Below are 16,986 nucleotides of genomic sequence, written 5' to 3' on the forward strand. Positions count from 1 at the left end.
AAATGAATGAATTTACGTTTCAATATTTAGGAACGGAGTACAGCGCAAGTCCTCACCCTTCTCCGATTCCCTTACCTGATCCAGATTTCCACCCGCACCGCCGTCGCCGCCACCGCCACCGCCACCGCCGCCGCAATGTCCTTCTCTCAGCCTTTCCACCCCGACTCGGTCAGGCACCGACATCACCCCTATCACCACGACTCTCCTCCTCCTCACCGTCCACGCCCCCGCGGCCGTGACCATGACGACGCGTACCACATCCATCCCCAATCGTACCCCCAGCCATGTTCCTATACCAACGCCGCCACTGCCCCCTACCACGTGCGCCGCGACCCGCTGCCCAACCCCCACCTCCAGGAACCTATCTTTCCGCAACCCCCTCAACGGGCCCCGGCCCCGGGCCCGCCTCCGCCGAAGCGGGCTCGCCGCGCGCCAGAGCCCCGGTGTGATCCGCCGGCTGCGGCCGTGCCACGCCTGTTGCCGACGAGACAACCCGAGGATGGTGACACCAGGGCGTTGCTGTCGCGAGAGGAGATCGAGCGAAGATCACCTTCGTGGAAGGACGGCATCGACTCCGCTTTGGAGGCAAGGTTGCGCGCGTCCTACTGCGCCTACCTGCGCTGCCTCGGCTTCCGCCTTGGGCTGTAAACTCGCTGCTGGCTCTGCGGTTTTGTTGAATTTGTTTGGTGATTTGTCTCCATGATTACTGATCGTAGTGCTTGTGTTTGACATAGGCCGCAGACGACTATTGCGACGGCAGTGGTGTATTGCCATCAGTACTTTTTCCACAGATCCCATGCCTGCAACGACAGATTTGTTAGTTGCCTTCACCTCTTCTTTTACAAGAATCTTGTCAGTAATGCTATTGCAACTTATGAGTTACAACACGTTTCAGTGAGATTATTTTCGATGTTCGTTTATCACTAGGAAGGACCTGATATATTGTGTAGTAAGTTCTCTTTTTCAGTCCCTATTCCAACCAATGCCACTACTCTACTATGCACATTGAGATAGTAGCTTACCACCTATATATATATATATATATATATAAGAAAAATAAACACATCTCTGCCATGCTGACTAATGATCATAATGTCATCTAATATAGAGTTGAGACAAAAATAATAATGAGAAAGATATCATAATACTGCCCCATTTTGTCTCTTCTTTATCAAGTACTCCCTCCGTAAAGAAATATAAGAGTGTTTAGATCACTACTTAGAGACTACAGAAGACCACACAAGATACTTGGGATGTACAGCACCAGGACCAGGCTGCCCTTCACTCTTACGCACGGTTGATTGGCTACCGGTACCAGTTGTGGCGCTCTCAGATGCATGCTATTGCTACCTAACAACAAGCAGCACAAGCATGCAAAGAGCAGCACAACATGGTTAGCATCGTAGCAAACAGCAGCACACAGCAGCCAGCAGCTTAATGGAAGAAAATCAGAATAAAAGAGATGATGTTGAGGAGAGGCTGTTGGGCTTGGGGAGTTGGGGTACCTGCCGTCAGGAGGAGAGGCTGCTAGTGCTGGGGGTAGCGGTCGCTGGTTGATTCCAGGCGGCAGTGGCAGTGGCTTCGATCCAGTAGGCGGCGACGCGTTCACTGCTATTTGGGAGGCTATAAGAAGCTTGTTATACGGAGAGTGTGCACGCGACTGCTGCAAGGTATTGAGACGAGGCTGTTTTTTGGGACAAGACCTGCCACATAATGTGTCCCTGTTTTTTCTTTTTCTTTAAATAAAAAACAGGGGATACTGTTGGATATTTGTATCCGGCCGTATCCGGCCGTGTCTTTGTGTCCTGCCATATCAGGACAGCCAAGAGGCAATTTCTATTGCGTCCATGCTTCTTAGCCGTCAATCACATCGAATGCTCCGCTGTGGTGTCGGAGCAAGGTGTCACGACAATGCTGCAATCGGTGGGCTATGGAGCCGGGAGCGCCAGCCACCCGTGATGGAACCAGTGGCAATGTGCTGGGAGGGGTGCTGCAAATTGTGGCCGGTGAAGCTGCAACCAGCAGAGGCCAGCGCTTGCAACGAAGATGCCCACTGTTGCGAGACGTCGATGTGTTGTGAAGGATACTGCAAACGGTGATGCTGGGAACGATGTGCAGGGATGCTAGGAATGACGTGCGATATGCTGCAAATGGCCTGCGATGAGTGGACGATGGCGTGACGATGCAACGGTGGCCGGCCATGGTAGGAACGATGCAGGCTGATGCTGCAAAGGGCGTGCCCCGAGTTGTGACTTGCTCGTGGTACTGCGAGGCGGACAATGTTGCGATCGTGGTGATTCCGTGCAGGAACCATTGGGGGCAGAGCTTCAACCGCCTGGCGGCTGTGCCGCACCTATGTCGGGGACTGCAACGAGCATTGGTGAGCGACGAGGAGGGCTCCAACTGGTGGTTGGCGGTGCTACGTCCGGGTCGACGGGTGTTGCGACGAGTCTCAACGGCATTCACGACGACTATGGCAGTGACTATCGGGGACAACTACGGGGCTTCGATGAACGAAGATGTGACCTACAGACGCTTGGCAACGGGAGGCCAGAGATATGCGCGTTGCACGCGGATTTTTTTCTCCACGCATTGACTCGAGCGGCCGAGAGCGATGAATCATGATCGAGCGACTGGGGTGGCCTGGCGCGCGTGGCAACTGATCAGCGCCTCGTGCCGGTCAACCCATGTTATGGTCATTTATGTGTCTATTTCTTTTACTTGGCCCACCTTTGCATCACTGAGTTTGTTGACTGATCAGAGCCCATCTGTTCTATAGAATCTAAGCTGTTCACTTGAATGACACAGTTATCTATATTTGTTGTGATTTTATCCTCACAATAAGTGGATATGAGAAATTCAATATCATAATATTATCTTCTTTGAATTTGCAAGTTGGTTGCAACTGCGGCATTATTTCTGGCGTCAAAGACAGAGGAAACAACATGCCTTTTGAATACAATTCTTAGGGCTTCATGTGAAGTTTCTGAAAACCAAGAATTCAACCTCCTTCCTTACATATCGCGTGGTGTAAGTAGAATCAACAAACACTTTCTGATTATAAATACAACTATCTTTAGTTTGTCCATGTTAACTTCAGTGTTCTTATTTGCTATGTGCTAGTGAATCAATGGTTGGTATTTCTTTTTCTGCAGCAAAACTGGTTTGAACTGTACCGAGAAAGTGTAATACAGGCGGAGCAAATGATACTGACAACACTTGATTTTGAACTTGAAGTGGCCCATCCATATACTTCACTTTCATCTGCTTTGAGCAGACTAGGACTTTCACATTCCGTTCTATTTAATGTTGCCTTGAGTCTGATTAATGAAGGGTAAGTGTCTGAACACATTATTTGATTATTATTTGCTGAAATCATTCATTTATCCAATTCTAATTATTAACAAAATTCAATGTATATTGTACACCATTCATATTCTTGTGGATGCAAACATTGTCAAATTACCATGTGTATTGTTTGGCTTTTGACTTTTAGTAATGTTGGACCGGGCTGAGTGCTTTAGATCTTGTCCTTTTAAACTGGTAGGATGGTCTGTGCATGTCATATGCGGGTTATAGCGGTCAATTATGAATACCTATTACAATCTGACAGATGGACAGAAAACAAAAGAACAGCTGAACATATGAGAGGTTAAAACGATGTTGTTATGAAGGTAAATGCTAGTCAGCCATTGCTTTATGGACCTATTAGGTAGCAAGACTGGAATGAAGATACAACTGATCTTGTGCCGATGTGTATTAGTCGACTGATCTTCTACCAAAGCACAATAACTTGATCTGAATGGTGCCAGTGCAACACTTGTTCAAATTGTATCATTGAAATGATTAGAAATTTCAGTGTGATTTTGTTACAAAGTGAGATCTAACATTTCCAAGTATTAATCATTTCTCGTTCTATCCCTATCTGTCAGACAATTAGGATCAATAAATGGCATCCACAACTAACACAAAAGACTGTATGGACTATCACTCATAGTTTGCTATGTTGTCCATGTCAACTTGATGTAATTGTTGTTGGCTGAAGTTTCCAGAACTTATAAAGATTCATCCAGCAGCTGTATATGTTTATCTTAATTTTCTCTTTTCCTATACCTCAAAGAAAAATAGGAGCTCAGTTTAATGTAGATTGTCGATTCTATGTATATGCAACCTTTCTAAAACTGTCCAAAATCAATTATCCATTTTGTGCATGAAGGTTTATGCTATTGCAATGGTAGTATAAATTTTTGGCATAACTAATTCAGAGGTCTGCCGTATTCAAGCAATTGTATAGAATGACAATCTTCAAGGATAAATATTTTCATATTTCAGAAAAGAAGATAACCTTCTTGGAGGTTGATAATGTAGTTATGTGGGATTTGCAAAAGTACCGGTTCAAATTCCTCAGGCATGGTTAAATATTGACAAATAGCCATACTTCTCTGTGGACATGAGATCTATCTGACATCTGTGAGCATGAGTTAATTCCTTGTTTAAAAAAAAATGATCCACTCTTTGTAAATTTGCATTGAGACTATGGCGTGCATTAATTCTAAATCCCTAAAAGCTCTGTAGAGGAAGCTGTTAGCGGTACCTTCGTATGGCGCGATCGACCCCATGCTATGCTAGATAGAAGGCCCAAGTCCTTACTTTCTAAGTATGTGAACGAGATGTATGCCATCGTGAAAGTGTGAGAACACCATCTCAATACTTGGAATTCCAATCCACTATACAGTTGTGAACACAGTGCTGAAGAAGCATGGCAGGTGCTGTGAACATGCAATTTTGTTTCCACAAGAATGCTATGCTACTCTAGCATGTTAGGTGGTGTGAACATGCAATTTTGTATCCACAAGAATGCTATGATACTGCTATTATCGCGCAAACTTAAGTTTGATAAACCATTGTTGCAAAAGGACTAGTTCTGTTTTGCTGTCCTGAATACATATTTTTCATTCTGGTAGCCCATTTGGTAAGCCTTTGTAAATTGTTGTACTTCCTTAAGTCGCTCTCTTTTATCGCTTGATATTTCATGGGCTCTGGGATGGAACTTCCGTAACTATTTTCTATCGTAATATATCTACAAGCTTAAAAAGTACATTATTCTGAAGAATTTGTTGGGGCAAATATACTCAAAATATGTCTCCATTCTGAATCTTTTAACATATTATTGTTCAAACATATGAATTGTGAAGTTGCACTTCTAATACGGACAGTTTGTTATCAGAGGGGTACCCGGTAATATTGCTATGGGTTTCCTGTGCCACGTGTAAATGGAAATTTGATATGCAAATAACATTCAGACATTAATAATGTGGTTGTGCTAGGGCTTGTGTAGAAACGGGAGGGAGAGAGGAGTACGGGAGGGAGAGAGGAGTACCTCCAGCACGAGTGTTTTGTGTGTGGTGGCTCTGTCTCAGGAAGAGGGGAGATGGCTGGGAGCCTCCTTTTAGGTTAGTCCCACTACATGGGCCTGTGCCCTAAGAGATAACTTGTATGGGCTGGGCCATACCGGTTCAACACTCCCCCTCAAGATGGGTGGTAGATATCTATCATTCCCATCTTGTCACATGCCAAGTTACAATCCTTTGTTCCCAGACCCTTTGTCAAACAATCTGCTGCCCAGAACTGACATGAGTAAGGCTGATGACCCTGGCATCAAGCTTCTCCTTAATGAAGAACCGATCAATTTCCACATGCTTTGTCCTATCATGTTGAACTGGGTTATTAGCGATGGCTATAGCTGACTGATTGTCACACCACACCTTCAAGGGCCCCTTCCTCAGAAGTTTCAACTCGCTCAGTAGGTACTTCACCCAGAGCATCTCATACAACCCTTGAGATAATGCTCTATACTCAGCTTCTGCTGTTGATCTAGACACAACCGGCTGTTTCTTGCTTCTCCATGATACCAAATTTCCTCCCACAAACACGCAGTAACCAGAAGTTGATCTTCTATCATCTTGACAACTGGCCGAGTCAGAGTCACTATAGCCATCGCTAATAACCCAGTTCAACATGATAGGACAAAGCATGTGGAAATTGATCAGTTCTTCATTAAGGAGAAGCTTGATGCCGGGGTCATCAGCCTTACTCATGTCAGTTCTGGGCAGCAGTTTGCAGATTGTTTGACAAAGGGTCTGGGAACAAAGGATTGTAACTTGGCATGTGACAAGATGGGAATGATAGATATCTACCACCCATCTTGAGGGGGAGTGTTGAACCGGTATGGCCCAGCCCATACAAGTTATCTCTTAGGGCCCAGGCCCATGTAGTGGGACTAACCTAAAAGGAGGCTCCCAGCCATCTCCCCTCTTCCAATGACCTACCTCACCACAAATGACATTTGTTGGGATCTCCCCACTCCATGCGCTCAGTGACTGCAAATGTCGAAGCCGGCACAAACTTCACGTTTGCATGCTCAAGAGATAGCCTCACCTCCTCTTGAGACATTGTTGCAATAGTCTCCTCAATAGTTGGCAGGAGAGGTTGGTGCAACAGGGAAGCCCCCCTGCCATGAAAGCAACCTCTGAGGCCTTCCAACAGTTTCAGCACGCGCCTGCGTGCAATCCACTTGCGCCCTGACTCGATGCACGCCGCATCATAGAGTTCCAGAGGATCACAGTTATCCTGCTCTGCCCACAAAGCCTGCAGCTCTGCTACATATGCCATCACTGACATGTCATCGCCTTGGCGCAGCCGCTAATCTCCCCCTCAATCTGAGCAATTAGCATGAAACTACCCTTGCCTGAGTATTGGGTGGATAGAGTCTTCCATATCTCGGCGGACGTGGATAGTCCCTCCACAGAGCGACCAATGGAGGGCACCACTGAGTTCAACAACCAGCCAACAAGCACAGAGTTTATGACCTTCCACCGCTTTCCCTCCGCGGTAGTCTTGTCTCCGGGTTCATCAACCGCATCCAATAAGTGCCCATCAAGTTCCTTCTGTTCCACAGCCAGCAATGCCCTTCTGGACCAGCTCAAATAATTTGTGGCCCCCTCTAGCTTCATGTCCAGGGGTGACATTTCGAGCTTCTGAGCCACTTCCTGTCGAGGAACGATGGCCCCAGAGTTGGAGTTGGACTCCGCGAGGATCTTAGCGAGCTTCTCGAAAGCCTCAGCAAGCGCATTTGGTTCAGCCATCTCCGATCCGGTAAACAGCAGCAGCAGCCCTCAGCAGCACAGCCCTACAGCTGCACGGTTGGTCCCTTTACGCCCCCTGGCTAGCAGCAGCACCCAGCAACTCAGCAGCTCCAAGTGCAAGCAGCAACCACAGCCTCTTCCTCCAGCAGCAGTTCTCTTCCTTCTTCCTCTGCAAACAGCGCCAGTTCTCTTCCTCCTTCCTCTGCAAACAGCAGCAGTTCCAGAGGATCTTGGCCTCCAACAGCAGCCAACCCCCGCAGCAGTTCTCCAGCTCCCGGTCCCCTGCAGACACACGCACACACAGCAGCACAACAAGGAGCTGCCCTTCTCCACTACCCTTCTCCTCTTCTCCTCCCGCAGCACCACAGCCCGCCACGCTGAGGAGCAAGCAGCAGCCACAGCACAACCCACTCTCGGGGAGACCAAGCAGCTCCTCAGCTTCCTCCTCCTGCCGCGCAGCACAGCAGCTCCACCTCTCCTTCTTCCTCTGCCGCGCAGCACAACAGCTCCACCTCTCCTTCCTCTCCAACGAGCCGCACCTCCTGCGCAGCCACACCACGCCTCCCAGATCCGCCGCTGCCTCGCCGGACGCCGCCCAAATCCGCCGCTGCCTCGCCGGACGCCGCCCAAATCCGCCGCCACCTCGCCGGACGTCGCCGCTGTCTTCTCAGGCCCCGCCGTCGCTGGCCTCTGATACCATGTAGAAACAGGAGGGAGAGAGGAGTACCTCCAGCACGAGTGTTTTGTGTGTGGTGGCTCTGTCTCAGGAAGAGGGGAGATGGCTGGGAGCCTCCTTTTAGGTTAGTCCCACTACATGGGCCTAGGCCCTAAGAGATAACCTGTATGGGCTGGGCCATACCGGTTCAACAGCTTGTTTCAACTGTAGATGTATCTTCAGTTCATCATTGTTGGTTATAATGTTTCCTTGTTGTTCAAGTACATATCTGTAACAAAGAGTTTGAGATGTCGAACGACATTAACCATCACTGAAAATTATATGATATATTTCGTTTCTGTTACACATGCACATTTATGGGCAAGATGATTTTGTCATGGCAGCTCTAGTTAGGGTTTCTGTCGGACTAGTTTGAACTCTCATGTGTGCAAGTGGATGCCATTCCATTGTGTGTGCTGTATGCAATTTTGTGTTACACTGTTACTCCCTCCGTTCCTAAATACTAGCACAATGCCCGTGCGTTGCTACGGAACCATAAGAGATCATCGAAAGATGATGGTGTCGTACGACTATTGCATGGTTTATTATTAAAAAGAGAGCATAATTATAATAAAAGGTCTTGTTGTAGGCATATATGATATTTAAGCGAGCATTATAGGTATTCGCGAGATTTACAGTAAGATAACATTTTAAATTTTAAAACATAGTTGAATGGTCGTAAGTAATTTGAATGCAAGATCGTGGATTTGGTAGGACAACGTCTACAACCATGTTGCAGTTGCAATGTGTTCGCTCTCTCCTCCGCAAAAATAAAAAAAATGTGTTCACTCTCTTCTGAAGAATTGGTTGGGCAGAGAAATTAATATAAAGGCCATGGTTTTGAACTGGAGTCGTATGCATTTATAATCAATGGTTTTGATCAGGAAGGATCGGGTACGGAATGACGATATACGAGAGAGACTTGGGGTAGCACCGATTGAAGAGAAGCTGGTCCAGCATCGTCTCAGATGGTTTGGACATATTCAACGGAGGCCACCGGAAGCGCCGGTGCATAGCGGACGGATAAAGCGTGCTGAGAATGTTAAGAGGGGTCGTGGTAGACCAAACTTGACATGGGAGGAGTCTGATAAGAGAGACCTGAAGGTTTGGAATATCAGAGACCTGAAGGTTTGGAATATCGACAAAGACTTAGCCATGGACAGGGTTGCGTGGAAGTTAGCTATCCACGTTCCAGAGCCATGACTTGGCTTTGAGATCTTATGGGTTTCAACTCTAGCCTACCCCAACTTGTTTGGGACTGAAAGGCTTGGTTGTTGGTTGGTTGGTTGTTTTTGTAAGAGTGTTATTCTCATATTAGGCTAGTAGTGTATTTGTTTATTTGGGATAGGTTTCACAAAAGTGACATTTGTTTATTCTATCTTCTTGAAAAGCTGCTAGTCTCACATGTGGATATAAGTGCATTTGTTTATTTGTGTGGTCCCACATGTGAACTCACCACCAACTCTAACCTTTATAAGTAGGAAAGATAAGTCTTTTTAGAGATTTCACTAGAGGACTACATACAAAACAAAATGAGTGAAACTACACTCTAAAGTATGTCTATATACGTTCGTATGTAGTTTTTTAGTGGAATCTCTAAAAAGACTTATATTTAGGAACAGAGGAGTAGAATATTTGTAGCGGATTGGTGCAGTTGTCATAAAAGTATATTTAACATCATTATGTGGTGTAATGTGATATTTGGGACAAATGAAAATGTGAACTCAAGGAAGGAAAGATCATGCACCTAACATCCAGACTCAATCTTTATCCCAAGTATTATCCTTTTCATTTTAACTGAAGTCACACTTCTCACAGCCTCGCTTCACTGCAACTGTTGAACCTTGACTGTTAGACAATTCTTTAAGCTCGTAATGTTATTCCAACTTTATTGGCACCTTTTTCTGGGAATACAGTGACAACATGGTCCACTTTAATAAAAGATGCACATGTTTCACACTGAAACTTATTTGCCATTCTTTTGAGCTACTACAGATGTGGTATTGGCTCTAATGGCTGGTCCCTTGTTTTTTATCACTGTCACTTTGTGTAGTATTCTATATTTTGCACATTCAAGATGTGTGATTGTAACAGACGTAATTGTTATATTTGTGATCAAGCAGTTGCTCCTCTTTGTATGCAACTTCTGCTTATGCTTGTACATTTCTATTTAGCCTATAAGTGGTCATGCTATGCTCATTTCCTGGATCCCTTGGAATTTCTGTTTAAAGATGTCTCAGACTATCATTCCTTCCTTTTTGCTTTACAAAAGGCAGCATATCACTGAAAAAATCTGTAGTGACAGGCCCTAGTGCATCATATTTATTTATAAAGCGGTGGAAATTGTATATTGGTGCATATGTAATATGTTCCTTGAGAAGGTTAGCTTCGTCTTTGGCATCAACGTCCATATATGGAGGCACACGCTGCATGCTAAGTTAGAATCTTGCATCATGATGTTAGAGTTGGTACAAAAAAAACTGAGATTTGGTTAGTAAACAACAAGTCCAATGTTGCTGGGACATGCTATCTTCTCCATACCGTGCTTTGCAAATCTCATCTTGTCATGGTGAAATGACATTCACAATCCCTGAGTTGGCATATGTTGCTGGAGAATTATTTGGTCAAATAATTGTTGTATGCCTCACAAGAGGCATGTGTAATTGCTTGAGTTCGACAATAAGGCAATCCTGCAGATGGTTCTTCGATAATATTATCACCTGAAGCATCTGTTAGTGGTAAGGACCTTGGTGTATGGCTTGTTTGTTCTTTAATATGTTGCTATTTGGTTGGGTCTTGACATCTCTTGTTGATATGACTTGTGTTGTCTAAAATTGATGACCTTCTTTTTCATTGACATGGTTCCACTAATTAATGGTTTGTCCAGCTCCCTTGATGGTGTTCATTTCTGTTTGTGTTGTCCAACTATTTTATTAATTAATTTTGTAATGCAGGCTTCAGAGTTCTCTTTGGCTTCAGTTCAAACCTTATCATATTGCGGCTGGAGCTGCATTCCTGGCTGGAAAATTCCTCCGCTATGACATAACCTTTCACCAAAATTTCTGGCACGAGTTCAAAACGACACCACATATTGTTCAAGGTAACTTCGTGCTCTCTAGTTACAGTGTGAGCATATTTTATCTTTGGATTGACAACACTAATCTATTGCAACTGCAGATGTTGTCCAACAGTTGAAGGAGCTACTTTAGAACGGTAGATTCCATATGCTTGCTTTTTATACCAACATATCCTTTTACATGGTTTAGTGGCCACTTTTACAAATATGTATACCTGGATATGGTGGCAACATGTCTTGAACTACTGGACAACATTGATAGTTTGAAAATATGCTCATCGTTTTTCATTTTATTTCTACAACTAAAGAGTGTTGCCATGTACAAAAAGGACAAAAGTTGCCATCTGTTATCATTTCCCTTTTTATGTTGTAAAGTAGCGCTGCTATATGTAGACGTATGGAAGTTTTCTTTTTGAGCGTAATGCACATTTAACGATTTTCATCTGATGTATTTCTGAAACCAATTAATTACCCTTTGAGCAATTTGAAGGAAGTTCTTTTTAAGCTGTTCAGCCCATTTAAAGCCGGGAGTAGTTTTACTCTGTTGTTCGTGCGAAAAATCATTAGTCCTTTAAAATTTTGTTAGATATTTTGAAGTTCTCTGCCTTTATAATTCCGTAAGCTATACTGTATTATTTCCTGAATTCTGGCTTTCTGGGGCAGCCGTGCATGGACTGTTTTTCTCCGTTTTTCTGATGCGGAACCCTACCATGTGCTGTGCAGGTGGGCGAAGCACCTTGTGTCGTTGGTAAATATACATGGTGAAAACAAACGTAATACAAACATAATCATTTGTAATCCATTCACGATTAACATCCTTCAAATTGTTTACCCGAATTTTTGGTTGTAGTTATTTCTCTTCTGTCTGCAGTTGGTCTTTGCGCCCCATGGGGCATTGTCTCTTCAACTGGTTCATTTAACTTTCTTCATATTTTATTATGTTTCAAATAATAAACTTAACATCTGGGCTGTAATTGTTCTCTATGCTCATGAAGTCGCGGATTATCTACTCCTTCCGTTCCTAAATACTCCTTCCGTTCCTAAATATAAGACCTTGTAGAGATTTCATCAGAGACTACATACGGAGCAAAATGAGTGAATCTATACTCTATAATATGTTTATATACATCCGTATATAGTTTATAGTAAAAATTTTAAAATGTCTTATATTTAGAAACGGAGGGAGTATAAGTCTTTTAAGATATTTCACTAGGAGTTTACATACGGAGCAAAATGAGTGAATCTACACTCTAAAGTATGTCTATATACATCCGTATGTAGCCCATTAATGAAACCTTTTTAAAGACTTATATTTAGGAACGGAGGAAGTAGTTCGTAAGAGAAACATTTTGTGTACGTGTTACCCATAGCTTGCTAAACTTCTTGGTTGCAGTTGGTTTTTGTGCCAACGATGTAGCGGGTTCAATTGTTATTCAGGGTCTAGCATGCCTGGCCGACACTAGCGAAACACCTCTGGCGAGCTGGCCCTTGTGACCGGTTAGGCCGCGCTTGGATTGTCACGCCCCTGCACATCTATATCGTTTCCGGTCGTAATTCACTCTATTCCGGTAAAGTACGCTTAAAATTGATATAGCTGTATTAGATTCCACTCCATCCAAGCGTGGCCTTGGGGCCAGTTCTTTTGATGACTTTTTTGAGTTTTTAGAATAAGCTGTGCCCTACCCGGCTTATTCTGACAGCTTATTCTACAAGTCTAACTAAAAATATAATATTTTTTTAGAAGCTTACTAGTCAAGTACTTTCAAAATATATATCTGATTTCTTTACCTACTAATAAAGCAAATAGTGCTTCTTCCGTACGTCATCTAAATTATTTTTAAAGTTGACTAAAATTACCCACCAATGTCATCTATAAGTCATAAAAAACGTTTCAAACAGGAAAATATCTGGACTGGGCCGGCCCATGTAGACACCTCCTATATTGCGGTCTGGGCGTTGGAAAAAGATGCAGCACACCTATTTGGGCCGGCCCATCCGTGGGCGCCTGTTTTCTTAGTTTAGTTTTTTTATTTTTCTTTTCAGTTCCATTTTGTTTTTTTACTTTAAATAATTTAGAACTTCAAACAACTTTTCTCAATTTTAAGAAACTAAGAATTTCGAAATAAAAATATTTATAAAAATATATTTTTTGAGAATTCAAAAACTACTTAGGAGTTTTGAAAAATGTTTGCATATAAAAAAATGTTTAAACTTTGAGAAAATATCCATAAAATAAAAAAGTCAACGATTTTAAACAAAAGTTCGTGTAAAAATCTTAAAAACAGTTTGTGCCTCTGTTTTTAGTCTCATTTTTTATTTTCATTTTTGTGTTCCATTTTTTAGTTTAAATAATTTAGAACTTTGATTTTTTTTTGCAATTTATAAAACTGGGAATTTTGAAATAAAAGTTTGAAGAAAAAATAAAATGTTTGTGAATTCAAAAAATGCGCAGGATTTTTGTAAAAATATTCGCATATTCAAAAAAATGTTCATAATTTTGAGAACAATGTTGGTGAAAACAATAAAAGTCAAGGATTTTGAAAAAAAGTTTGTGTGTTTTTTTGAGTGCAACTTAAAAAAATGTTTATGCATTTTCAGAAATGTCCTAAAATTTTAAAGACATAATATGATCAACACTATTGAAGATTCTAATTGTTTTTCTCCCGTTGCAACGCACGGGTCCTTTTTGCTAGTGGCTTGTAAAACAAGCTGCTTATTCGCCACACCGCGCGAGCGAAATAGCTAGGTCCTCACGCGGTCATGCCTACTTGTCCCACACGAACGAAAGAGCCCAGCGCTTGCATGGGGCAGCCACAACACGTAGAGCTGCAGGGCTTCATGCCTGGCAAAAGACGATGCTTGGTGGTGGCCTGGAGACAAGAGAAAATATGCCTAGTCAGGCGTGACCGACGCTGACAGCTGAACCAGCTGTTTGTTAGAGTTTAATTAGTTAATGTAATTAGTTAACTTATAATCTTGACTTGTAACTGCCATGATGTGGAACCGACATGTCGTTCCTGGAGCGTCACTTCCAGGAACCGTCTTTCGAGCCGTCGCATCCTTTGGGAAAGGATGCGTCTGTTCCCTCTGTATATAAGTGTTCAATCATCAATGAAAAAATAGTTTGATTCATTACATATGATTCTTCACACGTTATCAGCCCCTAGCCTACCGAGAGAGCACGAGAAGAACAGGTGAGATGGCAGGGATGAACCTGCACAGAATCGCCTCCGCTCTCGTTCATTTCATTAGAAAAGAAATCCGTCAATCTGCAAGTAGCCAGGGTCTTGGAGTTCATCGCCATTGGGGCTCTGGCAACAGTCGCCGTGGGCGGGCGTCGTGGTCACCACGACCACCCTGGATCTGCAGCAGCAGGACCAAGCAACCCACCCATGGCCGTCCACCATGCCTATCAGGCACCTCCAATGCCGGCCTTCGTCGCCCCGCCGGCCTTTGTCGCTCCACAAATGGATTGACAACTGGAAGACACAGCGGGGATCTTCTGTCCTGTGCACAGATACGGGCCATGCCCTTCAAACCCGGCCAATCCACCACTGGAATCAGAGATCGTCGGAGGGGAAACTTACCCGGATCTTCCAACACCGACGCCTGCCGACGAAGAGCCCTTTGCGCCTCCAGGTTATGGCCCTGTGCCCACCATGGCCGAGTGGGAGGAGATCCCGACGGAGGCTGCCGAAGCCAGCGCCACCATCCCCAACCTCAACACAGACGTGAAGATCGAGGATGGGGCTGCATCTCCACCACCTTCGCGCTAGGCCAGCCCACGGACGCCACCGCCGGCGGCACGCCGGATCCTTCGCCGTTTCGCAGCAGCACTGGAGCAGCACCGCCCCGGCCTCCGCTCCGGCTCCCGGGCCCACGTTAGCCTCCACCTCCCTGGCTACGACGCGGCAGCCGTAGCCCCTTCCTCTCCCTGAGCGCTGCCGACGAGGGGCACCATCGGCGGCGGATCTTGCGGGACCTCGTGGAGGTGGCTGTGGAACGGGGGGAATTGACCCCAACCTCACCACCTCCCGTCCCTCTTATCCGCTCGGTGAGCGGTGCCCGCATGGGCCTAGGCCAAAAGGCTCCTTGAGCCAAATAATTCCTTGGGCCGACTTTGACCAAAAAAAAAGTCCAACTACTAGTACTATTTAGTGCTTGTCATGTTTTAGCCCCGTAAATTTGGGAATTTGCAGATAGGTTCAACTACTAGTGTTGTATTTAAGCACTTGTCATGGCTTAGACCTTGTAGCTCGGTGTAATTATATATTGTACTCAATTTAATTGTATTAAAGTTTAGACAAAATTATGTCTATAAATAATTACATGTTCAATGTGTTTGCATTTTGCAATCTCTATAACATGACAAATGATACAATAAAATCATTTTGCAATTGAAAATCATTTATTTATTTTTGCAACTCAAATATTAATTCACCATCAATTAAGTCAAATAAAAATGCCCATGGAGCATACTAATAGACTTAATTCGAATAGAATTAATATACAAAATTATAAGTGACTACCTCAAATCTATATATGAGATCATTAGGTAATGTGGCATCTACTGCATAATGTGCAGATTATCCACAATTATTCCAAGGTCTACATTTTGTAAAATTTGACATTATGACTACCTTGAATGTGTTCTCTCATATATTTAAATCAAATCATAACATAAGGTACTAAGATTGACACATCTACTGACTTTGGTTAGATTATGCTTCTTAGTACTGTGAGATATATTCCATAAAAATGGTTATTATCTCCAAAGTGGTATGATAGATGATTTGAGTCTGTACTTGAGTTCACAACAATTGCAAATTTTATTACAACATGACCATGATGATTTTAATTTACATACAAGTAAATTGATCAAATATCTGGTTCTTAACCTTGTAGGACAAAATGATCGTCAAAGAATTTGAAGAGCTTGCGCTCGACGGACACAACTACCCTACATGGGCTATGGATGTTAAAATCAGTCTTTCATCTCGTGGAATTGCAGCTGCACTCATACCTCGTGCAGATCCTCCTCAAGAGGGAGTTGCACCATTAACTGAGCAACAATAATATGGTGCTTTATACATAATAAGACACCATATCCATCCAGATCTGAAATCTGAATATTTGATGGAGGAATCTCCAAGCAATATGTGGCAATCCCTTAAGACTAGATAGGAACAACAAAAGACAGTTATACTACCTGAAGCTAGTCATGAGGGTACTCATTTAAGACTTCAAGATTTCAAATCTATCGGAGCTTATAATCATGAGGTTCATAAAATTTGTTCTAAGTTGCGGTTTTGTGAGAAGGAGCCTACAGAAGCAGAGAAGATAGAAAAGACTCTATCAACTATGCTCCCGGCTGATAGGATCCTACAACAACAATATTGTGCCTGGAATTATACAGTTTATTCAGAACTTATACATGTGCTCCTACAGGCTGAGAAACACGATGAACTTTTGATAAAGAATAGTCATCAACGCCCAGTTGGGGCTGCTCCTCTCCCTGAAGTACATGCAAATTTTCAGAAAAACATTCAGTTCAATGGTTCTCCCAAAGGCCAAAACAAGAACTTTAAGGGCAAGAATAACCACAACAAGAAGAACAAGCCACAAAGTTCAGACAAGGGGAAGGGCATAACAAAGAATAAGTTTGATAAAACTAAGCTTTGTCAAAAATGTGGATGCTACAAGCATGTCACCAAAAAATGCCGCACCCAAGACATCTGGTAAACCTCTACCTGCAATCCATGGGACGTAACAAACCTACCCAAGGAGCAAGATATGAATCTCACTTCAATCTTCAACCTGACAACAACAAGGAAGCTGGTTGTTCGCAAGATGTTCAAGGAGCACCAAGTAACAACAAGGAATTCCATCTACCACAGGACTCCATGGACACGGAGAATATGATGAGACAATACACCACCGACATATTCGGAGACTTTGACTAAGTCAATTGACACCATTTAGATATTTTATCGGTGTACATCCATTAGCTTGTTGTGATAAGAACATATTATTAATATTATTGTTGTAGT

The 16,986-nt window shown here is 43.5% G+C and overlaps 1 protein-coding gene across 1 annotated transcript; it reads left to right on the forward strand.

Annotated features, from left to right (window-relative positions):
- The first annotated feature begins 33 nt into the window (after positions 1-33).
- On the forward strand, positions 34-11,910 carry LOC123443644 (cyclin-T1-5-like). The gene is made up of 7 exons (XM_045120118.1): positions 34-644; positions 735-816; positions 2,896-3,030; positions 3,156-3,334; positions 10,815-10,960; positions 11,038-11,073; positions 11,660-11,910. Exons 1-6 carry the CDS (start codon positions 136-138, stop codon positions 11,067-11,069), a joined length of 1,083 nt encoding a protein of 360 aa, XP_044976053.1. The 5' UTR covers positions 34-135; the 3' UTR covers positions 11,070-11,073; positions 11,660-11,910.
- Positions 11,911-16,986: the final 5,076 nt, after the last annotated feature.

The sequence above is a fragment of the Hordeum vulgare genome, chromosome 3H, assembly GCF_904849725.1.
Source record: "Hordeum vulgare subsp. vulgare chromosome 3H, MorexV3_pseudomolecules_assembly, whole genome shotgun sequence".
NCBI classification, from domain to species: domain Eukaryota; kingdom Viridiplantae; phylum Streptophyta; class Magnoliopsida; order Poales; family Poaceae; genus Hordeum; species Hordeum vulgare.

Excerpts from the sequence above, each read along its gene's own strand:
- LOC123443644 (XM_045120118.1), top strand. The coding sequence starts at position 136 with ATGTCCTTCTCTCAGCCTTTCCACCCCGACTCGGTCAGGCACCGACAT. Across the intron at positions 645-734 it reads CTCGGCTTCCGCCTTGGGCT|GCCGCAGACGACTATTGCGA; the intron begins GTAAACTCGCTG and ends TGTTTGACATAG. Across the intron at positions 3,335-10,814 it reads TTGAGTCTGATTAATGAAGG|GCTTCAGAGTTCTCTTTGGC; the intron begins GTAAGTGTCTGA and ends TTTGTAATGCAG.